At 49.4% G+C, this 19707-nt stretch overlaps 8 protein-coding genes across 8 annotated transcripts; 1 reads left to right on the top strand and 7 right to left on the bottom strand.

Annotated features, from left to right (window-relative positions):
• Window positions 1-549: 549 nt before the first annotated feature.
• On the bottom strand, window positions 550-3491 carry N7509_009714 (uncharacterized protein; the record flags this gene model as incomplete). Its single annotated transcript, XM_056634351.1, has 2 exons — window positions 550-1798; window positions 1909-3491. 2 exons carry the CDS (start codon window positions 3489-3491, stop codon window positions 550-552), a joined length of 2832 nt encoding a protein of 943 aa, XP_056484971.1.
• A 602-nt stretch (window positions 3492-4093) lies between these two features.
• Window positions 4094-5382, bottom strand: N7509_009715 (putative RING finger domain protein; the record flags this gene model as incomplete). The annotated part of the gene is made up of 4 exons (XM_056634352.1): window positions 4094-4407; window positions 4483-4741; window positions 4823-4985; window positions 5027-5382. 4 exons carry the CDS (start codon window positions 5380-5382, stop codon window positions 4094-4096), a joined length of 1092 nt encoding a protein of 363 aa, XP_056484972.1.
• Window positions 5383-6326: 944 nt separating this feature from the next.
• N7509_009716 (PH and SEC7 domain-containing protein) lies at window positions 6327-9483 on the bottom strand (the record flags this gene model as incomplete). The annotated part of the gene is made up of 2 exons (XM_056634353.1): window positions 6327-8902; window positions 8964-9483. Coding segments are annotated over 2 exons (3096 nt in total), but the record flags the coding sequence as incomplete, so codon positions are not given.
• A 70-nt stretch (window positions 9484-9553) lies between these two features.
• On the bottom strand, window positions 9554-10630 carry N7509_009717 (uncharacterized protein; the record flags this gene model as incomplete). The annotated part of the gene is made up of 1 exon (XM_056634354.1): window positions 9554-10630. One exon carries the CDS (start codon window positions 10628-10630, stop codon window positions 9554-9556), a length of 1077 nt encoding a protein of 358 aa, XP_056484974.1.
• Window positions 10631-11555: 925 nt separating this feature from the next.
• N7509_009718 (M14 family metallopeptidase) lies at window positions 11556-13244 on the top strand (the record flags this gene model as incomplete). Its single annotated transcript, XM_056634355.1, has 3 exons — window positions 11556-11942; window positions 12022-13078; window positions 13105-13244. The coding sequence occupies 3 exons, from the start codon at window positions 11556-11558 to the stop codon at window positions 13242-13244; spliced, it is 1584 nt and encodes a 527-aa protein (XP_056484975.1).
• Window positions 13245-13594: 350 nt separating this feature from the next.
• N7509_009719 (uncharacterized protein) lies at window positions 13595-15538 on the bottom strand (the record flags this gene model as incomplete). Its single annotated transcript, XM_056634356.1, has 5 exons — window positions 13595-14118; window positions 14226-14703; window positions 14809-14853; window positions 14952-15144; window positions 15258-15538. The coding sequence occupies 5 exons, from the start codon at window positions 15536-15538 to the stop codon at window positions 13595-13597; spliced, it is 1521 nt and encodes a 506-aa protein (XP_056484976.1).
• Window positions 15539-16493: 955 nt separating this feature from the next.
• On the bottom strand, window positions 16494-16751 carry N7509_009720 (uncharacterized protein; the record flags this gene model as incomplete). The annotated part of the gene is made up of 1 exon (XM_056634357.1): window positions 16494-16751. The coding sequence occupies one exon, from the start codon at window positions 16749-16751 to the stop codon at window positions 16494-16496; it is 258 nt and encodes an 85-aa protein (XP_056484977.1).
• Window positions 16752-19132: 2381 nt separating this feature from the next.
• On the bottom strand, window positions 19133-19660 carry N7509_009721 (uncharacterized protein; the record flags this gene model as incomplete). Its single annotated transcript, XM_056634358.1, has 1 exon — window positions 19133-19660. The coding sequence occupies one exon, from the start codon at window positions 19658-19660 to the stop codon at window positions 19133-19135; it is 528 nt and encodes a 175-aa protein (XP_056484978.1).
• Window positions 19661-19707: the final 47 nt, after the last annotated feature.

The following is a 19707-nucleotide window of genomic DNA, read 5'->3' on the forward strand; positions in this document are numbered from 1 at the left end:
GTTGACGAGGATCTTAGAAGCAATGGCACTCGTCCCCTTTCATGAAGATTTATCTCAGCAGAAACAAGTATTAGTCACTCTGTTCTTTTTCCTTGTACTCATGGCTCCTTTGGGGCCCAAGAGCCTTTGAATGAGCCAAAGTTAAGTCTCCCGCTGTCTTTATCATAGTTTTTCGTGGATCCCCATGTCCATCCCAATGGGCTCCGGCTTCTAGCGGTCGATCAACCACCTCGGCATGACCCGCTGTCATTGCAGCTTCGACTGCGGAAGCACCTGGAGGTTCGTTAACAATGTCAGGGCAGGCTTCCAGTATCTGCTCTACTATTTCCAGGTGACCACGTGCCGCTGGTAATTCGAGTAGAGTCACCTTACTCGGAATGTCTGACCCAGCAGCCATTCAACGTATTAGCTACCTTCATATGACCCCCTCTCATTGCTTCATGCAATGCTCTGTTTGGCGACTTGTCTCCTGGTCCGGATTCTTCGACAACTGCTCCAGCTGCTAGTAGCCGTTCTACTTCCTCCAATTGACCCTGTCCCGCTGCAATTTCAAGTGTAGCAAGATTCCTGATTCCAGTGGGAATTGACATCCGCCCCGGCGAGCCGTAGTTCCCGTACTACTGCCGAGTGGGCTCCCTTTAGCGCTGCCTGGAGCGCTGAGCAGCCGGACACCACGATATTCACATCTGCTTTGGATTCGAGCGAACGACGGATCGATCCAAGGCAGCCTGCTTCAGCGGCATAAAAGAGCGCATAGTCAGAGAGGTTATCAGATTTGATCTCAGATAGTATCTCATTTGTGAATAGAAACCGATCCTTCAATTTGCAATCCCTTAGGATTTGAATCAAATCCTCTTTTTCTAGCCTTCCTGGCACTCCTATACAAGAATAAAACAGCAAGGTAAAGTGACTCTGCTGCGTGATAACCTCAGCTTTGGATAGAGACCGACTAGAGTTTTCGCTCCATGGTTTATGTGCAACAACATCGGCGTTCTTCAAGCACCTACGAAACAAAGCCCACATATCCGGATTTTCGAAGGTCGCTTTGTTCGATGTATGGGAGATCCAATGTGCCTGAGCATATTCAAGGAAATGAAATTCATTCTCCTGTTCAGGGGTTTGAGATGAAGACATGAAGTCATGGAGTATTCTTTCCATATTCCTCCCCAGCTCCTGTGAGCTGGGATTTTGAATCTGACGATGATTCGAAAGCAACTTTAATGCTATTCGATTCTTTGTGCTCCTTGAATGAGATATCGATGAAATGCCAAACTGAACTGGTTGCAATCGAGCATTAGAAGACTTGAGTACCTTCGCCAACTGGCGCTTGAAGTCGGAAAGGTCCAAATAGGTCATGCAGAGAAGTCCGAGCCGGCTATCAATACTTTCGATGTTAAAGCCGTTCAAATGTGAGCTTACGGTGTTGAAAAGATATTTTCTGACACTTTGATGAACATAGTGGACAGTGCCTTCTTCCTCGTCCACAAACACTAAGCCACAACAGTCGCTCCAAACTTGATCCATGTCGTTGGGAAAGCTTCCACGATCAAGAGACTTTTGGTATGGAGAGAGGCTTAATAATTCTTGATACGCCATTACGGCCAGTGGACGCTTGAGAATACCGCAGTATTTCAAAGCCTTGAGGGCGTTATCACTGCGTTGCTGAACTCGGATACGAGAGATTCTTCGATCAAAGATATCTTGTAAGCTCCGAGGAAGGGTTTCCAGAGCAGCGAGGATGTCATTATCGCTTTGTTGGGCACAGAGATCCTGGATGGTCAAATGGGCCCAAAGAAACCTAATTGAGTAGCTTTGTTAGAAATATTTTTCCAGTGATATTTTGCTAGAACCTCTGACGCCATATTTTGTCGGCATATCAGGCCGGTTGCACCTTGATATTTCACTTACATGCCATTAGATCCATCGCGTAATGCGTCGGATATTTTGATTATCAGACCAGGGTCTCCTAACTTCAACTGCTCTTCCTCGAGACAACGAATGAGGATAGTCGAGATATACCGATCTATGTCTGTATCGACCTCTTGGCCTGTAATCGGGATAGTCAAGTTAAGTTTGTTCAAATTGAATAACTTGTTTTCAAGTTCAAAACGGCCTGCGCAGATCAGTTTAAAGGTTTGATTTTGGCTCCGACAAAGTGTAGCTAGACCTGATGTCAGATCTTTGAGCTCGTCACTTTCAAATTCCTCAACTCCATCCAGCACTAAAAAGTACTGTTTGCCGCTGCCGAGGTATGAGAGAAGCAGGTCAATAACCTGTGATGTATCGAGATTTTGAGTCATACTCTCGAGTTCTCGGAGCTTTTGAATGTTCTCAGTCTCGATTTGAGAAGAAAGCAATTGGCGGGCGATGGTCCCAAAGACGCTTCTGGCTGATAGGGATTCCGAGTTCTCCACAGAGCAGAAGCAGTAGGAGATAACATCATCGGGCTGTCTCGAGCTATATAGATGTGCCACTACATTAGACATCATGATTGTTTTTCCCGCGCCCATTTTGCCGGGACACCAGAGAATGGAGCTCTGTGGGGAATCTCTCCAATGAGAGAACACTGGTTCTTGCTGGAGCCATTCCGCTGTGGAAGGCACGCGCTTTCTTAAAGCCTGCTTCCATGGCTTTGCAAAGTCGAAAGCTGAGAGGTTATCCTTGACTGCAGATCTCAATTTTGCGTTTTCTCTTTTCAACCTGAGAAGCCGCCACTCGTTCGCATCTGCGTTCTCTTTCTCGGACTTTTCATGAAATTTCAATGCGAGTCGGCGGAAGGACGTGCTGTTATGACTTTCATGTTCCACTAGCTTTCTCATTTCTTCAAGGGCCTGGTTGGCGGCAAGCGAAATTTCCAAGCGCACGCTTTTTATAGTCTGTTCAAGTTGAATTAGGAGAGGCTGGAATTCGGATTCAAAGGGGTTGAAAACAGAGGATAGAATCTGTGAAACAGGGGCTCGTCGGCATGATTCAACAATTTTGATACAAAGACGAACAATAGTTGCGTAGTATTCGCATAGTTCACGCTGGAGGCCAGTGCATCCGGGGTAGAGTTGGCCAAACTGTTGGTATCTTGGACAAGTCTTGCCGATCTCCATAATCATGCTCGTCACTTTCTCGAAGTAGGATGAAATGTTGCTTGCCGAGAGGATAGCGAATTTGACTCCTCCCCAGACCAAAGCGGCAATCTGAGGATTGGAGCTGACAAAAGTGTCTACGATAGCAGTAAATTGCTGCGTCGACTCGAGAAAGGAATACAATCTCGGGGCAACACATCTCCTTGCTGTGCTGCTGTTATTCGCGTCGACTTCTGCCACGAATGAAATCACGCTCGCAATGTCCGGTTTGTCGTTGCTTGCAAGAAATTTCTGCTTTTGCTCCTCTGTGAGCACATCCTCAAAGGCCACCAACGCCCGTCTTAGCGCCGTTGTGGGGTCTTGTGCTTGAGGGTTGCCCCCGGAAGGACCTGGGCGAGATATAAGGTCGCTCATCCTGAGCCTGATTCGAGCAGCGACACAATGAACAACTTTCTTGCAGCACTCCGCAAAAGCTGAAAAGGAGTGTTTCATTTAACTCAGCTCTCTCCCAATATCAGGCTGACAAGTGAGGGCGGTGTTGTTGTTCGTATTGGTAGGAAGTGCTCTCTAATTGGCTGTATAGGCGCCTATGCAAGCACTGCTTGGAGGTCTAAGCCTCACAGTGCTCGACCTTGGAAGTTCTCTCATCCACTCAAAAGCTGAAGCTGACAATGTTTTTCAGTTTCTTCCGAGTGGTGTTGAATCGCCACTAAATTCCAACAGGACCCATCGTGTTGAGACTGAGATGCCTCATATGCCCCTGGCCTCTGATATCACCACCCGCCCAGGTGGGCATACATTCACTCTCTCATGCATTTCATTGTTCCGAGCCATTGTCACATACTATTTCTACTACTGGTAGTTGCAAGATCGAGATGAGTGTATCAATGCACGTACGCACGGTGAATAGTCCGTATTTTTTCATATAGTACAAGCTCATGTCTACTGGTATAATTCATTAACACTTCTAGAAAGATAGTACCATTTCCCACCAGGGTACAGGCAATACTTCCAGCTCAACACTGAAAAGCAACACCAGTCTTAGTAGCCACATTCCCACCACCACCCGCAAAGCCCGTCCCCTCAGAGCTAACCTCAACAAGACCAGGCTTAACAGCATCCTTATCCTTCTTCTTAGACTTCTTCTTCGACCCATCCGCATCCTTAGACTTCTCCTCACGAGTCGTAAGATCCGTCTCACAAACATAACACAGTACCAGCCCATGCTGAGCCTGTTCTTCCTTCGAGGCATGCGGATCCAGGACAGCGTGTGGAGTCATGAATTTCGTAACGCATGGTTGACAGATGACATGACCGCATGGTTTTGTGACTGCAAGATTTCAATTAGCCTTCACCCTTGTGCCCTTTCGAGTTGTTATAAAAAGGAATTGAGAAAGAAACTTACGCATAGCTTTCAACCCATTACTAAGATTCTTCTTACAACTCGGACAAACCCGAGAAACCGTCCCATCAGAACCCTTCTCCTCAGTAAAATGAACCTCAACCAACGACTTCAGCGAATAAGTATGCTTATGGGTCTCGGAGGACCCGGGACAAATTGGCGCCAATTTAACGGCTTTGCTGGCGGCGATTTCATTGGCGTCGGTATTTGGCGTTAGGGATGGAACCCAGAAAGAGGGTAGGGCGGATTTGCTTGATTCAGACTGAGATAGCGTTAGCATAGAGCTCCCCCCGGGGGACTTCCTCCGGACGGAATGAGCGTGGCCGCGCTTCGCGGGACTAACCTTCTCCTTCTTCAACTCATCCCTCAACCTCTCCCTCTCCTCCCGCGCAACGCGCTCCATATCCTTCTCATTTAATTCAAAAACCTTCCTTTTAACACCATCAACCTCGACCTCTCTCGCCTTAAATCGCGCAATTGCCTCTTCCTCCTCCTTCGCATCCCCACTCCCAGTCCCAGCTTTACGCTTCTCCCCCCACCCCCCAACCCCATAGAAACAAGTTCAAACTCTCTCAAATCTTTAGCCCTAGCCTCATCAGCCATGCGCTCATCATCCTCCGCAAGACGTTTCTTCGCCTCATCACGCTCGCGCTCGCCGCGTTTAATTTCCTGCCTTTGCGCGAGCAGGTCGGCGATGGCGCACTCGCGACAGAAAAGGTCGCCGTTTGTAGAACAGGATACTACTGGTGATCGGGCGGGTTGGAGACAGAGTTTGCAGGATGCGAAGGGAAGGAATGAGTCTCGGCCTATTACGCTGCGCTTTGTGCCCCATGTTGAGCGTAGTAGGCTTCGCTCGTAGGATGTGAAGTGTGGGAGGGAGGTGTTGCGCTTTGAGTGCGCCATTTTGTTTGGGTGGGTGGTTGTAGTTTTGTAGGGTGGTTCGAGCTGTTTGAAGGATTTGTTTGGATTGGATTGGATTGACGAAGAGCAGAGTTGAAGGTAAGTTGAAATTAAGATGGAATTGGAATTGGAATTGAATTGGAGACGGGACTTTTGCGGAGCTTAAGTGGAGTTTGTGTCATTGTGGGATTTGATTGGTGGAGATCTCCACCGCCTGGAGCTCTGCATCATCGGAGTAGAACTGCTCCAGTTGGAGTACATTCGTTAGTATCTGAATATCTACGGAGTATTCTTGGAAGATTATGGAATTAAGTCACAGTGACAATTGGAATAAGCTTTTCTTTTGTCTACTAACCTAAATCCTATTAGGAAGGCCAAACACGAATTGAGTGATCATGACAGAGGGATCGAGATACACATCGCATTGCACTGCATCACATCACATCACATCCATCAGATCGCAGACTGACTTGACTTTAGAACCTCAAACAAACTCAACTCAACTCCTACTCTGAACACCACAGATAGTAAAATATGAGGCGAAATCATAGACGGAACAAAACAAATTGTAATCGCGTCGCACCAAAATGCATTCCCATGCTTTCCATGCATTGCAATGCACAGATCAAATGAAACCCCGTCCGGACCGAAACCACGAAGAGAGAAAGAGAGAGGGAGAGGGGGAAAGAAAAAAGACAACCAGGCTGTGAGAATGAGAACGAGGATGAAAGTCAAAAAGAATCAGAGATTGATCAGTTCCAGCCATCGTTCAATGCAAAGGGCCCAACGGAAAATAGGAGTTGAAGTGGAAATGGGGGTATAATCGTCATAAAAAACAGGAGATCAAACGGATTTCGTGCTATACAATGCGTGTCGAGGTTCGAATGGTAATGGAAGGGGAGGGCCGAGAGCCGAGAGCCGTGGGTGGTGCTATGGGCTACACACCCACGGCTTGTTGTCGAAGGCTCTCCGATGACGGGGGCGCACCTAGGGGATTTGACGATGGGGACGGTGCGCTGTGGGGTGGGGTAAGGTGGTGGTGGTTGAGGATGATCGTTCCGGAAGGCGATTCGGGGGGGATCACTGGCGACTGTTTCGTCTGGAGCTACATTCTCAGAAGGTCGGGGCAGATCCTCGTGTGCATCTTTGAAGAAGTCGATTGGCTCGTCGTCACTGCGCATGCTGATCCCAGTTGTGGTGCTGACGCTGCGGAAGGATCGAGGCCGGCCGTCTGGGACGACCCCCGATCTCACCGACTCGCCGCTACTGAGTATGTTCGGCTCGGAGGCTCGGGGTTCATCGTGCGGAGTAGGCTTCCTTAGCTTGAGACGTTCCTCAGGAGACATGTTCTGCCACTCGGATCCGAAGGTAACAACGGAAGCCTTTTTGCCGTGCACGGTGAAGCTAGGTGTCTTCCGCGAAAGGCCGCCTTCATGGGTAGTGTCATCATCTGATAGCGGCCCAATGCTGGACACCGATCCGCGGTTCCTTTTGCTGTGGGTGTGCGAGTGGTGTCGGTTCATATGAATATGAGGAGATTCACGCAGTGAGCGATGCAGGCTGCGGCGGACACGGCTGGGCCTGTCACTTTGAGATACTTCGGATAATTCATCTGGTTTATCCTCGCCGTCGGCTTCCGGTACAGTTGTTGGTTGTTTCCGTGGCGGGGGAGAACCACTCAAATCCAACAACCCTGTTTCTCGCAGCAGGCGTTCCTCGCCCTCGTCCCAACTGGCAGGGGAAGTGAGTCTGGAGCCTCGAGAGTTGAGACTAGAACCATCAAACCGGCTAACGCGGCTAACCACGGAAGCCTCACGCTCAAGTTGCACGTCTGAATCAGAGGCCTTGCCTTGGTCGGAAGCGAGGGCAACTGAGAGCGGTCGGCCAACACGAGCAAAGTCAGATGAGGTAGTTGATGCGGGGAGACTAGGGCGGCGCATCTCATCGACCGAGGGCTGCTTGAGGAGGGCAGGGTCGAGGGGACTGTCCACAGCCGCTGTTGCCGCAGTAGTCTCTTCCGTATCATGGCTGGACACTGTATGGACGATACTCGGCGCTTGTTGGATACTATGCTGGATACTAGGCTCGTATTTCACCGATGGACCGGAGACCGATGCCATCCGAGCCGGAATGGAACTGGCCGGCTCATCGCCAACCGATGCCGCTCGCTCCGGAACAACACTCTCATCCTCGCCGAGGTCCCGAAGAAGAACCTCCCGGTAGCACTTGTTGCGCCAGATGTCTTGTCTAACCCACTTAAGCTTGGCGGCCATGCGACCCGCAGCCATGATGACACCCTCACGGGCACGAGGATGAACAGGAGTCAGTAATTGCAGATGTCGTGCATTCCGCAGAAGATCGTCAAGTTGTCTCTGCGTGACGAAGAGCTTCTCATTGGTTTCCCGAATCTTCTGGCTCATCAATTGACGACGGGCAGCAACAAACTCTGCCACAATATCGGTGTCGATGCTGGGCGAGGGAGGTTCCTTGTCCGATGACTGGTGTGACTGGACTGACGAGATAGAGTTCATTCGCTGGCTCTTGCGATACCGTTGACCCTCGTAGTTCGTAGCGATCATACCCTTAGTACGAACGCCAGTAGTTCGGAACGCGGCGGCATAGTTGAGCTTTGAAATCCAGTCGTTCATCTCGGTTTCGGAGGCCGCAAGGAAGATCTCTTCGATCGCATTGCGTCGCACAAACGAAAACGCATGCTTATGCTTCTTGTAATCCGTGTCCAAGAGCGCCACTGCATCGTTGGTCGACATGATCGCATCGGGCTTGAATTCCGCAAGGGGAGGTTTGAAGACCATAGTTCCCTTCCGTCCACCCTTCACGTACGCATCGTTTTGCGCCATGAGCGAGCGTACCCAGGCAACATTGCGGAAGAAGTAAAGCTGTGAAAAGGTGAGGACCGCGCCCCATTCCTGCCACGGAGATCGGGCTCGCTTCTTCTTCGGGTCTTTCCGCCAAAGAACACCGACCTTGGCGACTTTGATGTCTACCAGACCGGGATTGGAGTCGGCAGAAGTATCGACAACTCCTTGCATGAAAGCATCCGGGCGCGAGCGGAGAGATATGATCTGCAGAATGCCCGACTTGGTGAAAGCCTGGTGCAAGTCATCGATGTCAGGGAGCCCGTCGGTTCCAACGTGATTGTAGGTGTCCTCTAGTTCCATGACGTCTTTCAAGGTGGGTCTGAGGGAGCCGAGTTTGCTATCGAGAATGAGTGTATACGGGTCCACGGGCTCCCTGGATACCCGTGACAAATGCTCGGAACTTGTACTCTTGAACAAAGCTCGTCGTGGCTTGGCCAGATTGCGTTCGCGCAGATTTGCATCCTCGACGTGGATGAATGGAGTGTACGAGATATTCTCATAGAAGCATTCTAGAATGTCATCAGAGATGCCCTCGCCGCGGGTATTCTTCACATAATCGGGCTTTTGCATCTTCCGCTTGTTGTTCTTGTTGAAAACGTCGGTGTGAAGAATCAAGATCGAGAATGCGATGAAATACGCTTGGTCTAAATTATTGTTAGTTTGGGAGACAAGGGCTGGAATCGGGCCATGTCGCGGAAACCATACCAGTGGTTGCAAAGATACCTGGATTGCACTCGTGGTACCTATCTGCGAATGCTTGGAGGAAACGATCGATTTGCTGCGTTTCCTTTGGTAGCTCCACTTCCATCAACAGCTTCCGAATAGACATGTCAATAGGGTCACCAAAGTAGTGGAACCCTCGCATGTATTTTCTGAGCGCAACTTTGAAGAATTCTTGGTCCGACTGAGCAAGAATACCGGCGATAGATCCCTTTGGCAGATTTTCTTCTAGCTTTGTGAGATAGCTGGCAGGCGTGTCATCTTCCTCCCGCGAAGGGACTGGTGGTAACTCTGGCTTTGAAACTGGAGTCAATGATCCGGGGCCGCCAACACCAGGGGAACCATGTCGAGGGAATGGGGGCTCAGAATTCTGACGCAAACGCTGAGAAATATTGAAAAGATCACCGAAGCTCTTGCGGCCACTGGTAGAAGTCGAAGTACGTCCGGAAGATGCGAGATATGGGACGGGAGATAAATCATCCTGATTCTCGGCCACCGAGCCCATTGTTGATGATCGACCGCGGCCATTATGGGACGGATTGGAGCGCAAGGAGCGAGCGGAATTCGTGGAGTCATTACGGAAGAGTTGCGGGGGGACCGAGGAGGCTAGTCCGACAGAGGAACGTGAGGGGGGAGGGAAGAGGCGAGACCTGGTCGTGATCCACCGAGCCATCGGACTTGGGAGTATCGGCGGAGAACTTTGGGGCGGCGTCCAGCGCGCGGCTGCTGGGGGTTGGTTTCGGGGGAAGTGGGAACAAGGGACTCCTGTTGCGCTTGAGACGGGGTAAGCGGAATCGCTTGGCACTAGATGTAGAACCGTGGCCTTCACGAGGAGAGTTGGTCTGATATGTGGGTGCTTGATCCCCATAGCTCTGGTCTGACCGCGAAGATTCAGAGAATCGAGGGTCCACGGCAGAGGATCGATTAGAATCGACGGGTTGGTCCCGGCTGCCACCTCGGAGGGAGTTCGTCGAGAGTCGCCCGGGGGTCTCGGAAGTTGTTTGGAAGGTCGAAAGGCTCGAGTCGCCGATCTGTGAGTCGGTCGAGCCCTGGTTCTTGCGAGTTTGTTTTGATCTCGGGTGATCCGTCGAACTTCGTGATAGATCCTCCATGGATTGTTTACGAGAGGATGGGCGGAAGGAGAACTTATTCCGATGTTTTACCGGTTGATCTAATTCATTGCTCGTCGGGGCAGTGGTGATGATCTTCGGAGGTGGTAGAGAAGGCACTGGTGGAGCTTCTTGCTGGGCTTTCGTGTAGCTTTTTGAAAGCTGAGGATCGGAGGCATGGCGTAGTCTCATAAAGCTGAAGCGATTCCTCCGCATACTGGAGGTGTCGGCAGAGGAGGAGCCGGCAAAGTCGGACCGGTCTACCGCATGGCCATGGCCATGCGGTTGACCCCCCTGCTCGCCAGGGATCTGGAGCCCCCTCGCAGCATCGGATGGACTTTCAAACTCGGCTTGTTCGTTCGGCGGAGAGAGACCCGGGAGACGCGGAGTTGACTCGGAGTATCGCGGCTCAGTGGTCGGCGGGGAGGGGCGTGGGAGATGCTCGCTGCGACGACTTTGGGGTTGGGCGTAGGCTTGAGGGTCGATAGTGCTCTGGCGCTTGGAGCTACTATCGGCGACCAGCCGCAGGCCTTTCCAATGCATAGCAACGAAGCACGAGAACGGTAATCAGACCCATACGGTGTGCCTTGGAGAAGATTGGGAGAGGATGCGTTGGAAGGAAGGATCAATGGTGCATGGCGACGTGGAGGAGGAATCCAGAACGCGGTGGGATTGAGAAGAGTGGAGTGGGCAGGTGTGGAGTGGAGTTGCGAGGGTCCGAGTCGTCAGCTGGCGAAAAAGGGGAACGCGGCAAGGGGAGTCAAGTGGATGGACCACGGAGAACAGCCACGTTGGGAGGTCTGGACTGGTCTGGATGTTCTAGAAGGGAGTAGGCGAAGGTGCTGGTGATAGAAGGTGGTTGTAGAAGGTGATGGTGATGGTGAAGGTGGGTAGTACGGGGGGGGAGAGAGGAGAACTGGAGGAGAAGGTGGTGTGGGTGTGCCCAGGAAGGTACAGCGCCAAGTGCAGTGGCAGTGGCAGTGGCAGTAGAGTAGAGTGTAGAGTATACAATAATCTGAATATTTTATGTTTATGCCCAGGTGCTAATAAATTATTTTTTAATTATCCATTAAATGAATAGTAGAATTATGCCAGATACTAGTGAACTACTAACAGCTCAAGTCGTAACTTTATTTTAGTGTGGTAAACACTGTAGCCTGCTACGATAGTACTAATTATATACTGCCACTGCCATATACACTCTAGGTATACCAGTCTGCTACTATTATTACCTAGGTACTTTGGAAATAATACTACCTAGTAGTGGATATTCCTGCTAAAGCAGTACATTCATACTAGACTATAGTAGTAAATTGAAATATTATACTATATACTACCCTCACTACTACACCACTCTACAAAGTGATGACTACTCCCCGCCTTCTCCGCACTTCACCTCCCTCACCACTTCAACCTCCACCTTCACCACCTCTTCATATTGGAACTTGATCCTTCCACCCCCCCCACCATGCGCCTTCTTCCGGCCTATTTACTTTTGGCTGCCACTGGAATTCCTTCCATCCTCGCCATCCCCGCCGGTTCCAGCATTACTCCTCCACCTCCGCTACTGCCCGCTCACCAGCTCTCTCACCCAGACCCACGCCGTCCGTGGACCCGACTCCGAGACTGGGTCATCGAATCCGTCTGGGGTATTGAGCACTCCAACTGTCCCAAGCATGCCCAAAATCTTCCTCCTTCCAATGTTCGTGATCGCTATGAGAGTGATGTAGTCCTCCGCTTCCAAATTCGCCAGCCGGAAGAAGCGGACGCTCTGGCCGCCGCCTCCCGGGTTTTGCTCCTCGATGTCTGGGCCATTACCGCAGAATATGTGGACATTCGACTGACAGATAGCATGGTAAGTCATGTCTCATCGGATTCCTTCAAATTTTTCAATTCCTTGTTCAAGTTGCTTATCGCGGATATCCGGATCATAGATTCCTTCCCTGCTGGAGCTGCTGCCTGCTTCTCTCCGTACATCGCACACCCCACTTATGGATGATCTCGTCGATATGATCTATGCCACCTACCCAAGAACTCATTATCACCCTTTGCACCCATTACACCCCGATACAGGAACTGGATCCGCCCACGGTCGCACCGCCGAAATTGAGGATGTTTTTTTCCGCGAATATCAGCCCTTATCCGTCATTGTGCAGTGGATGCGACTGATGGCGTCAATGTTTTCATCCCATGCAAGCTTCATCAATATCGGTCACACCCACGAAGGCCGAGAGATCCCGGCTCTACGACTCGGCGCACGTCGTGATGGACATTCCTCGCCAAGCCCGCGGAAGACCATCGTCATGATGGGTGGTCTCCACGCTCGGGAGTGGATCAGTACCTCCACAGTCACCTATGTTGCTTATAATCTGATTACCCAATATGGCGAGTCGCTCGAGGTCACCCATCTTCTTAATGAATTTGACTGGATTTTCATCCCAACCTTGAACCCCGATGGTTATGTCTATTCATGGAAGTCGGACCGCCTATGGCGGAAGAATCGACAGCCAACGGGCCTCCCGATCTGCCCAGGAGTCGATCTCGACCGTGCCTGGGATTTTGAGTGGGATGGAGAAACAACCCGCTCAAACCCCTGCTCAGAGAATTATGCCGGTTCCGAGCCCTTCGAAGCATTGGAATCTCAACGATTGGCCCAGTGGGCGCAGAACGAGACTGAGAGCGGGCGAGCAGATATCATCGGTCTCTTGGATCTGCACTCCTACTCTCAACAAATCCTATACCCTTACTCCTACAGTTGCTCCTCCGTTCCTCCCACCCTTGAAAGTTTGGAGGAGCTGGCTTTGGGCCTGGCCAAGGCAATTCGAATGACGACCCGCGAGTCATATGACGTGACATCTGCCTGTGAGGGTATTCTGCCGAACGGGGAAGCGGCTAACCTGAACTCGGGCGGCAGCGCCCTGGACTGGTTCTATCATAAGCTGCATGCCAGATACTCTTTCCAGATCAAACTCCGCGACCGTGGCAGCTACGGTTTCCTCCTTCCTCGGAACACATAGTACCCACTGGCAAGGAGATTTTCCAGGCCGTGCTGACATTCGGACATTTTGTGTGGAGCGAGGATTCTAGCCTGACATCTGGTGAACCCGTGGGGCCGCAGCAGCAGCAACAGCACCAGCAGCAACAGCCGCTGGTTTGAACATAAATATTCCCACTTTCTTGTCTTGATTCTCGATCTTATACGATGATGTCTGCATAGCACTTTTCCAATTGGCGTTTGGGCTTTTTGACTTTTACCAAAACGACTCGGAGATTTTTCTACATACCGATCCTCATGGAGGCCGTAATAGTCTTTTCTTTTTATGTACTCAAATGTCAGATACGAACCGATATGAACAAAAATGGAACCGCAAAATTCAAAATTTCAAGTTGAGCTACACTGCAGACTGCAACGATACTTGTTTCCATAACATCCATCTATACCCAGATCAATCGTACATATCGTACTATAACCACTGCTCCCTCTACCTACTCGTTAACCAACTCTACCTAACCAGTCTTAAAATCCGCGGGCCCAGACCACCCCCTCAACCTCTTCCCAAAATACTGCAACGCAAGAATCATAAAAAAAGCCGCCCCAACAACCCCACACATAGTCCCCATCTGCTTAATAGTCCCCTCCTTCTCAGCCCACTCAATCATGAAATAACTAACAATAAACCCCCCACAAGTCCTTCCAAAATTCACCCAAGCAGCAACCTCCCCACTAGCCTCCGGATAGCTATCCAAAACATACGAATTGATAGCAACAGTCACAACCATGATGCCAAATACGTAAAGTCCCCAACCCAGCGCCGCAAGCATATAGTGATACTCGCGCTCCAGTGCGAAACCCATCAATATTAGTCCTGAGACTAGGAATGGCATCGAGAACCAGATTGCGTATAGTCGGGCCTCGGGCTCGAATCGGCCCCCGTGTCGGGTTGTGTAGGTTTTGGCTATGGCATCGTGCAGCCAGTGGCCGGCTACTTCGCCGAGAATTGCGGCTACGACGGGGGTGAAGTAGAAGAAGCCTAAAATTTAACACAATGGCAAATGTCAGCAATCTTCCCAATGTTGGATTTTATCAAGTCAAGAACTTGAAGAGGGAGATTGGGTTGGGTGGGTGGGGTCAAGTTACCGATAGCTTTAGCATCAAACCCATAAACGGGCGCCAAAAAGATCGAAAGCGTAGTATTAATACCAACGACCCAAGCAAACATAAGCAAATAAGCAAAAGCCGCGGCAAAAACAACAGGTTTGCAAATAATCGTGATCGGCCGCATAACCGCCTCCCCGAACGAATTCCTAATATACCCCGAGCGAACCTGCTGGATACCCAACATGCGCTGCCACCGGGGTCCATTGGGGACGAGTTCAGGTTGGACGGTTTTGCGATCGTAGTACGTTTCGTCCACGAAGATAATTATGGCGAATAGACAGAGACCGGTCTCGATTGCGTAGAGGCCGAAGGCCCATTGCCAGATTTGAGTATTCACTATGAATGAGGCGAGAAGTGGGCCCATGTAGGGCGAGAGAATTATGAAGCCGGACCAGATGTTGATTTTGCGGGCGTGTTCGTGGAAGAAAAACATGTCTTTTATGAACATTAGGCCGCCCTGTTGGATGGGGTTAGTAATTGATAGTGACTATAAATGACTATGCCCAGGTGGGACTGGATTCGGAGGGATGGGGGAGTTTGCGGAAACGTAATCTTGACATACACCTTGCGCGACAGTTGAGAAAAAGCCATTGAGGATGCGCGCGGCCTAGAAATGATAATATCATTTTAGCGTTTGTCTTAGGTGGACGGAAAGAACTTAAACCCTCTCTGTTGTATAACATAACGTGGGATATAAAAACATACCATAAATGACTCAAAGCTCTGAGCAGCAGCACACCAAACAGCCGTCGCAAGAGCAAGTAAAGCCCACCAGAACAGAATCGGAAATCGGCCAAAATACGCTGAAAGCGCGACAATAATGGGTCCAGCTGCACCAAGCATGAAAACGTTTCCGACCTGTGAGTGATTCACGACATTCGGGTCCATATTCCACTCTCTAGGGGCGCCATGATTGTCAGTATACTCAGTAGTACAATTGCTACCCAGAATCGACTGGGGAAAGGGGTGATAAAATTCAGTTGAATGGAAAGGGGGATACTGGTTACTTACTTGCCCTGCGGCACAAGGGTAACGGCACCCGTAGCACTTCCATAATCAGGCAAGAAAGCCGTGCAGGAAATAATAATCAGAACCAAGTGTTTGCGAAACGGGGTCCAATTGAGAGGATCATTGGGTGAGTCACTAGGCTGCGGGATGAGAATTGTCTGTCCGTCTTCTGCGGTCTTTAACCCTTGATCATGGGCGAGTGTCGCGTCATTTAGAACGTAGCCCTCGCGTTCACCGACGGCTTCTAGATCAACGGCTGGTTTGTTGGGCGCGACTTTCTCCATTTGAGCGTCGTGGTCACTTTTGGCGCTTTCGGAAGACATCGCATTCGTTCCTCCTTTTCTAAAAGAAATTTTGGGCTGACTCCCCAACGACCCAATGATGACGCAAGGAGGGGGAGATGAAAGTAGGGTAATACGACCTCAAATCCTATATTTCTTTCCCTTCTCCCAAACTATGGGGAGGGGCACAATTGACCCCTTTATACCTAGCCCCCAATGTTTGGGTGGCTAGTAGAAGCAATCTAAAACTAGTACTCCGTAGTAGTCCGGGGAAACCCCTTTCGGCAGAGGAAGTAGGGCTTCACAGCCGAGATATTCATCCCGCGGATGACAACGATCTTGATAATCGGGGTTTAATTGGGTGAGGGATGAACAGGCTGAATAGCTGCGCTACGATTTGTCACTTGGAACCCTCTCCTGTTTAAGGTATGGGGGTGCCAGACTCAGTGTTCAATCGCGGCTGTTGTGGGGGTGGATACGGGGCTTGGCTCCCCATTGTTGTTGGTTGCGGGGGAGAGATGTGGGACTCCACGGTTTGACTGGTGTCAACTTGGACCCTCGTGATTCCCCCGCTCTGTTGATCTGGTTTTGTTTGAGGTAAGTGGATTTGTGAGAGGCGGAGGGATTTCTGGAGTTGGTAAGGTTGGGTCGAATGGATCGCCCTTTCTTTTGCTGGGAGAGCGATGTGCAGGATCGACAGCTGTTAAACTTTCGATGAATTGAAGGATGTTCTGAAAATATTTCCGGAGCAAGGTTATTGATTTATGGCGGGGCTGACTGATTCCGGGTCTCATAACACTGATGTTTCTATCGGCATGAATTCAATTGATTGGCTACAGGTGGTTCTAGAGCCATTCGGTGCGAAGTGTAATGTCCACAGCCGTGACTATTCTGGATTTCCAGTGTCCAAACATCGTTTGAAAAGCTCAAGCCCTTGAAGATCACTAAAAATGACATTTCAATAGAATTCGCATCTCTCTGAAATGTTGCCGACTTCGAAATTCATGTTAGAAAGCTCGATAGGAAGCGACTGTCCGCCAGCCCAATCGTCAAGAAGATTCAATGCCGTCCGGAATCTGGTAACCTCAAGATAAAAAGGATTCCGTCCCAGGGTTGCACGTAAAGCCTGCACAGTATCTGAGATCAGAATGGCGCGCTCTGGTCCTTCTTTCATCGGCAAACGTAGGCTGAGGTTTTGCAGGACCGGAATATCCATGTGGAGTCTCTGCAGGTCAAGCAAAATTTCTGCTAGTTCAAAGTATGTATCGTAAAGAATGGAAAGTCTCTCAAATACCTCAGGTGAACTCGAATGTGACGCTGTTTGAAGCCTTCGCCAAGTTCTCACTAACGTCCCCGTAAGGGGTATATCTTCGGGGCTATGGGTTGCGATAAAATGCAGAAACACGACTATAAAAGACGTAAAGGATGAAAACGGTAGGGGGCTGGGTACTATATTAGCGCGAATGATGCTAATATGTGGACAGGAAAGTGAGGGAAGCCATGATGAACCTCACAAATTGACGTAGCCGATATCTGACAACTGTTTCATTTCTGGTCGTCACGAGAAGGGACATTGAACCGTTGCAAACTGGATATCGCTGCATCGAAACACCGAGTACTGATTTCGGCGGGTCCTGCTGAATTGGGTGAGGCAAGTAACAGTATCGTCTGAGTGGAATAATATAGAATATCTGCATTCTTCCCAGATAATTTCAAGATCGAGCATCTATCAATCCAACGTTTTTGGTTCTATATGTGAAATTAGTTTTGATTTTGAGATATTATGATGGCCAATGAAGTACAACTTACTTCGTGAAAATCGCCGCGCCATTGCACCACGTCCATATGACGCCCTATAATGACTTCTGATCTTTCCAAAACAGGAGTTTTCATACTAATCACAGAGTAAAGATCATTGTGGATTTGACCGTGGATTCTCGCTAACTTGATGCCTGGAAGGAAGCACTCATCCCAAGGCTGTAGATTGAGATCCGTAGAAGCTACTGGAGGCTCTGAATCAATTTCAGAATCCTGCATATGCGACGACCGTCCCAATAGGAAAGAAATTTTCTTGTCAAACACATATATAGTCCAGAATAGGCGTCTTGTGCTGTCTTCCTGTTTTGGTTTCATTTTTTGATAGCTCGTTTCACGATGATATCCGAGTGCTCGTAAGTGATTAGCGGCAGATGAAACCAGAGTGGAAGCCAAAAATGGCTTGCCTTCTTCCTGGGCATTTCTAATCTAAGTAAAGAGTTACCCTGTCTGATACTGCTCTTCTGCCGGTGACTCGGAGTAAAAGAAGCCACCTACTCCCAAGATTAAAGCGATAATATTTCCAAAAGAGGGCCAGACTAGGACATCGTATGTTTCAAGTCCATTAAAGAAAACTCGCTTACACTTAGCAAGGCTGGCTGTCAAGTCATATTTCTTAGAGACTAGTTTGCTGATAGCTTTGTCATTCTTCATGAGAAAGAAAAGAATGCCATGAATGCATGTGATGAAATCAGTACTGGGGTTGGGGCGAAAGAACACCTCAGTGGTCATATATTCGATAAGCCAGGGATCATTAAAGGCGTAGGATGAGAGAAATATTGGGCACCGGGCTACTGGGAGAGGGTCAGCTAGACATTCAATGTGGTGGGCGACCTGGAAATTATTGAGGCCTTACCGACCGAGGAACCGATGCGAGTCGATGCTGCTTAGGTTCTATTGTTCCTACTGGCTCATCTCTGTCCATTTTCACAATATGCGCGGATTCTACGCGCTTTGATTGTTTGTCGGAAAATTGATGTTGGCGGAATAGGGGCGCCCGCGTCTTCGGAAATGTGGGCCTTTGAGACGCGTTCCCGACGACCGCGGGTAGGAAAGTAAAGTAGCCTGACAGCATGACAACCACAATAATCGGGTTTACATGGAAAGATATTAGGGAATATCAGGGCACGTACTGATACTAGGGGGCCTAGGGGGGCGATGGTGATTGAACTATTTCTATGTTACTTTCTACACACGATCTACTGGATACTCCGGGTCCAACTTGAAGCTGCCGGGCTACGGCATACTAGAGGAGTAGTAATGTACTATTTCATCTACAGGTCTAAAATCTTGATTTGAAGGAGCCCCAGATACTAAGGCAGACACCGACCCGGTAATTAAGATATTATTTTCTGCTAAATCTACCATCTATTCTACCATACCTTCATTTACAAGTAGTGCATAGATCATGTGAAAACTATAGTTTATGGTGTCTACGCGTGGTTCCTGGCGAGAGAGATGGAAAGATGAGATAGAATATAGAGATAAATGTCGACGGATATATGCGATGGAGGAGGTAATCCTCACGCTATATCTATTTATCTAATGACAAACGACGTACGATCAATCAGTGTGCATCGGCCGATGAAAGAAATGAAATACATAAAATGATATACCCCAGTCATGCATGCCTTAAGTGTGAGCTGGCCATGCCGTTTGGCCCGAGGCCGAGCGGTCTCAGTATTTCCTACCCCACGATATAATTCAAGTGATTAGAAAATAACTTGGGACCCTCATTGGTCACTTTTGACCAGAGATTTTGAAAACCCGCCTTGGCCAAATTTAACCCCAAAGTCTCCTCCATCGATTGCCGCGTCGCTTGAGTTGAAGAGGCGAAGCCATGGGATCTACCAAGGGCTGTACCACGGGCTGTACCACGAAACTTGAAGAGGTCTGTGCTGGAAGAACTTGTGTCACCGACTTATACCAAAGATCGAAGTTAAATATTGGGTCGCAAGAGATGATTTTGAAATCCGGCAAGATTTGTGTATCGAGAACCTCCATTTGCGGGAGATTCAGTAGATGGATGAGATCCCAAGCCGCAAGAGACTCGCACTTGATCTGATAGTGTCCATTCGTTTCGTTTCGCTCGATATAGAAGCTCGGAAATCCAGTCAGAACGATACCACCATCGCCGGAGTCAGAAAGAGAGCAGCTGTACGGCAATTCTTGGCACCGTTCGTTTATTTTCGTAAAATGGGTCCTTCTCAGAGCGCGGATTTGGTGCTCGGGCTCGAGGTATTGGAGAAAAAATTTATCGTCCTTTTTAGATAGAGCGATCTTGACTTGTTCATCAGAATCTTTGGCCATGACGGTTATTATGGTGGAAGTTGGCTGAGAGGAGTGCAAGAAGGGAG

Source organism: Penicillium cosmopolitanum (assembly GCF_028827165.1).
Source record: "Penicillium cosmopolitanum strain IBT 29677 chromosome Unknown utg000009l:1.0-9042332.0:1.0-9050551.0, whole genome shotgun sequence".
NCBI classification, from domain to species: domain Eukaryota; kingdom Fungi; phylum Ascomycota; class Eurotiomycetes; order Eurotiales; family Aspergillaceae; genus Penicillium; species Penicillium cosmopolitanum.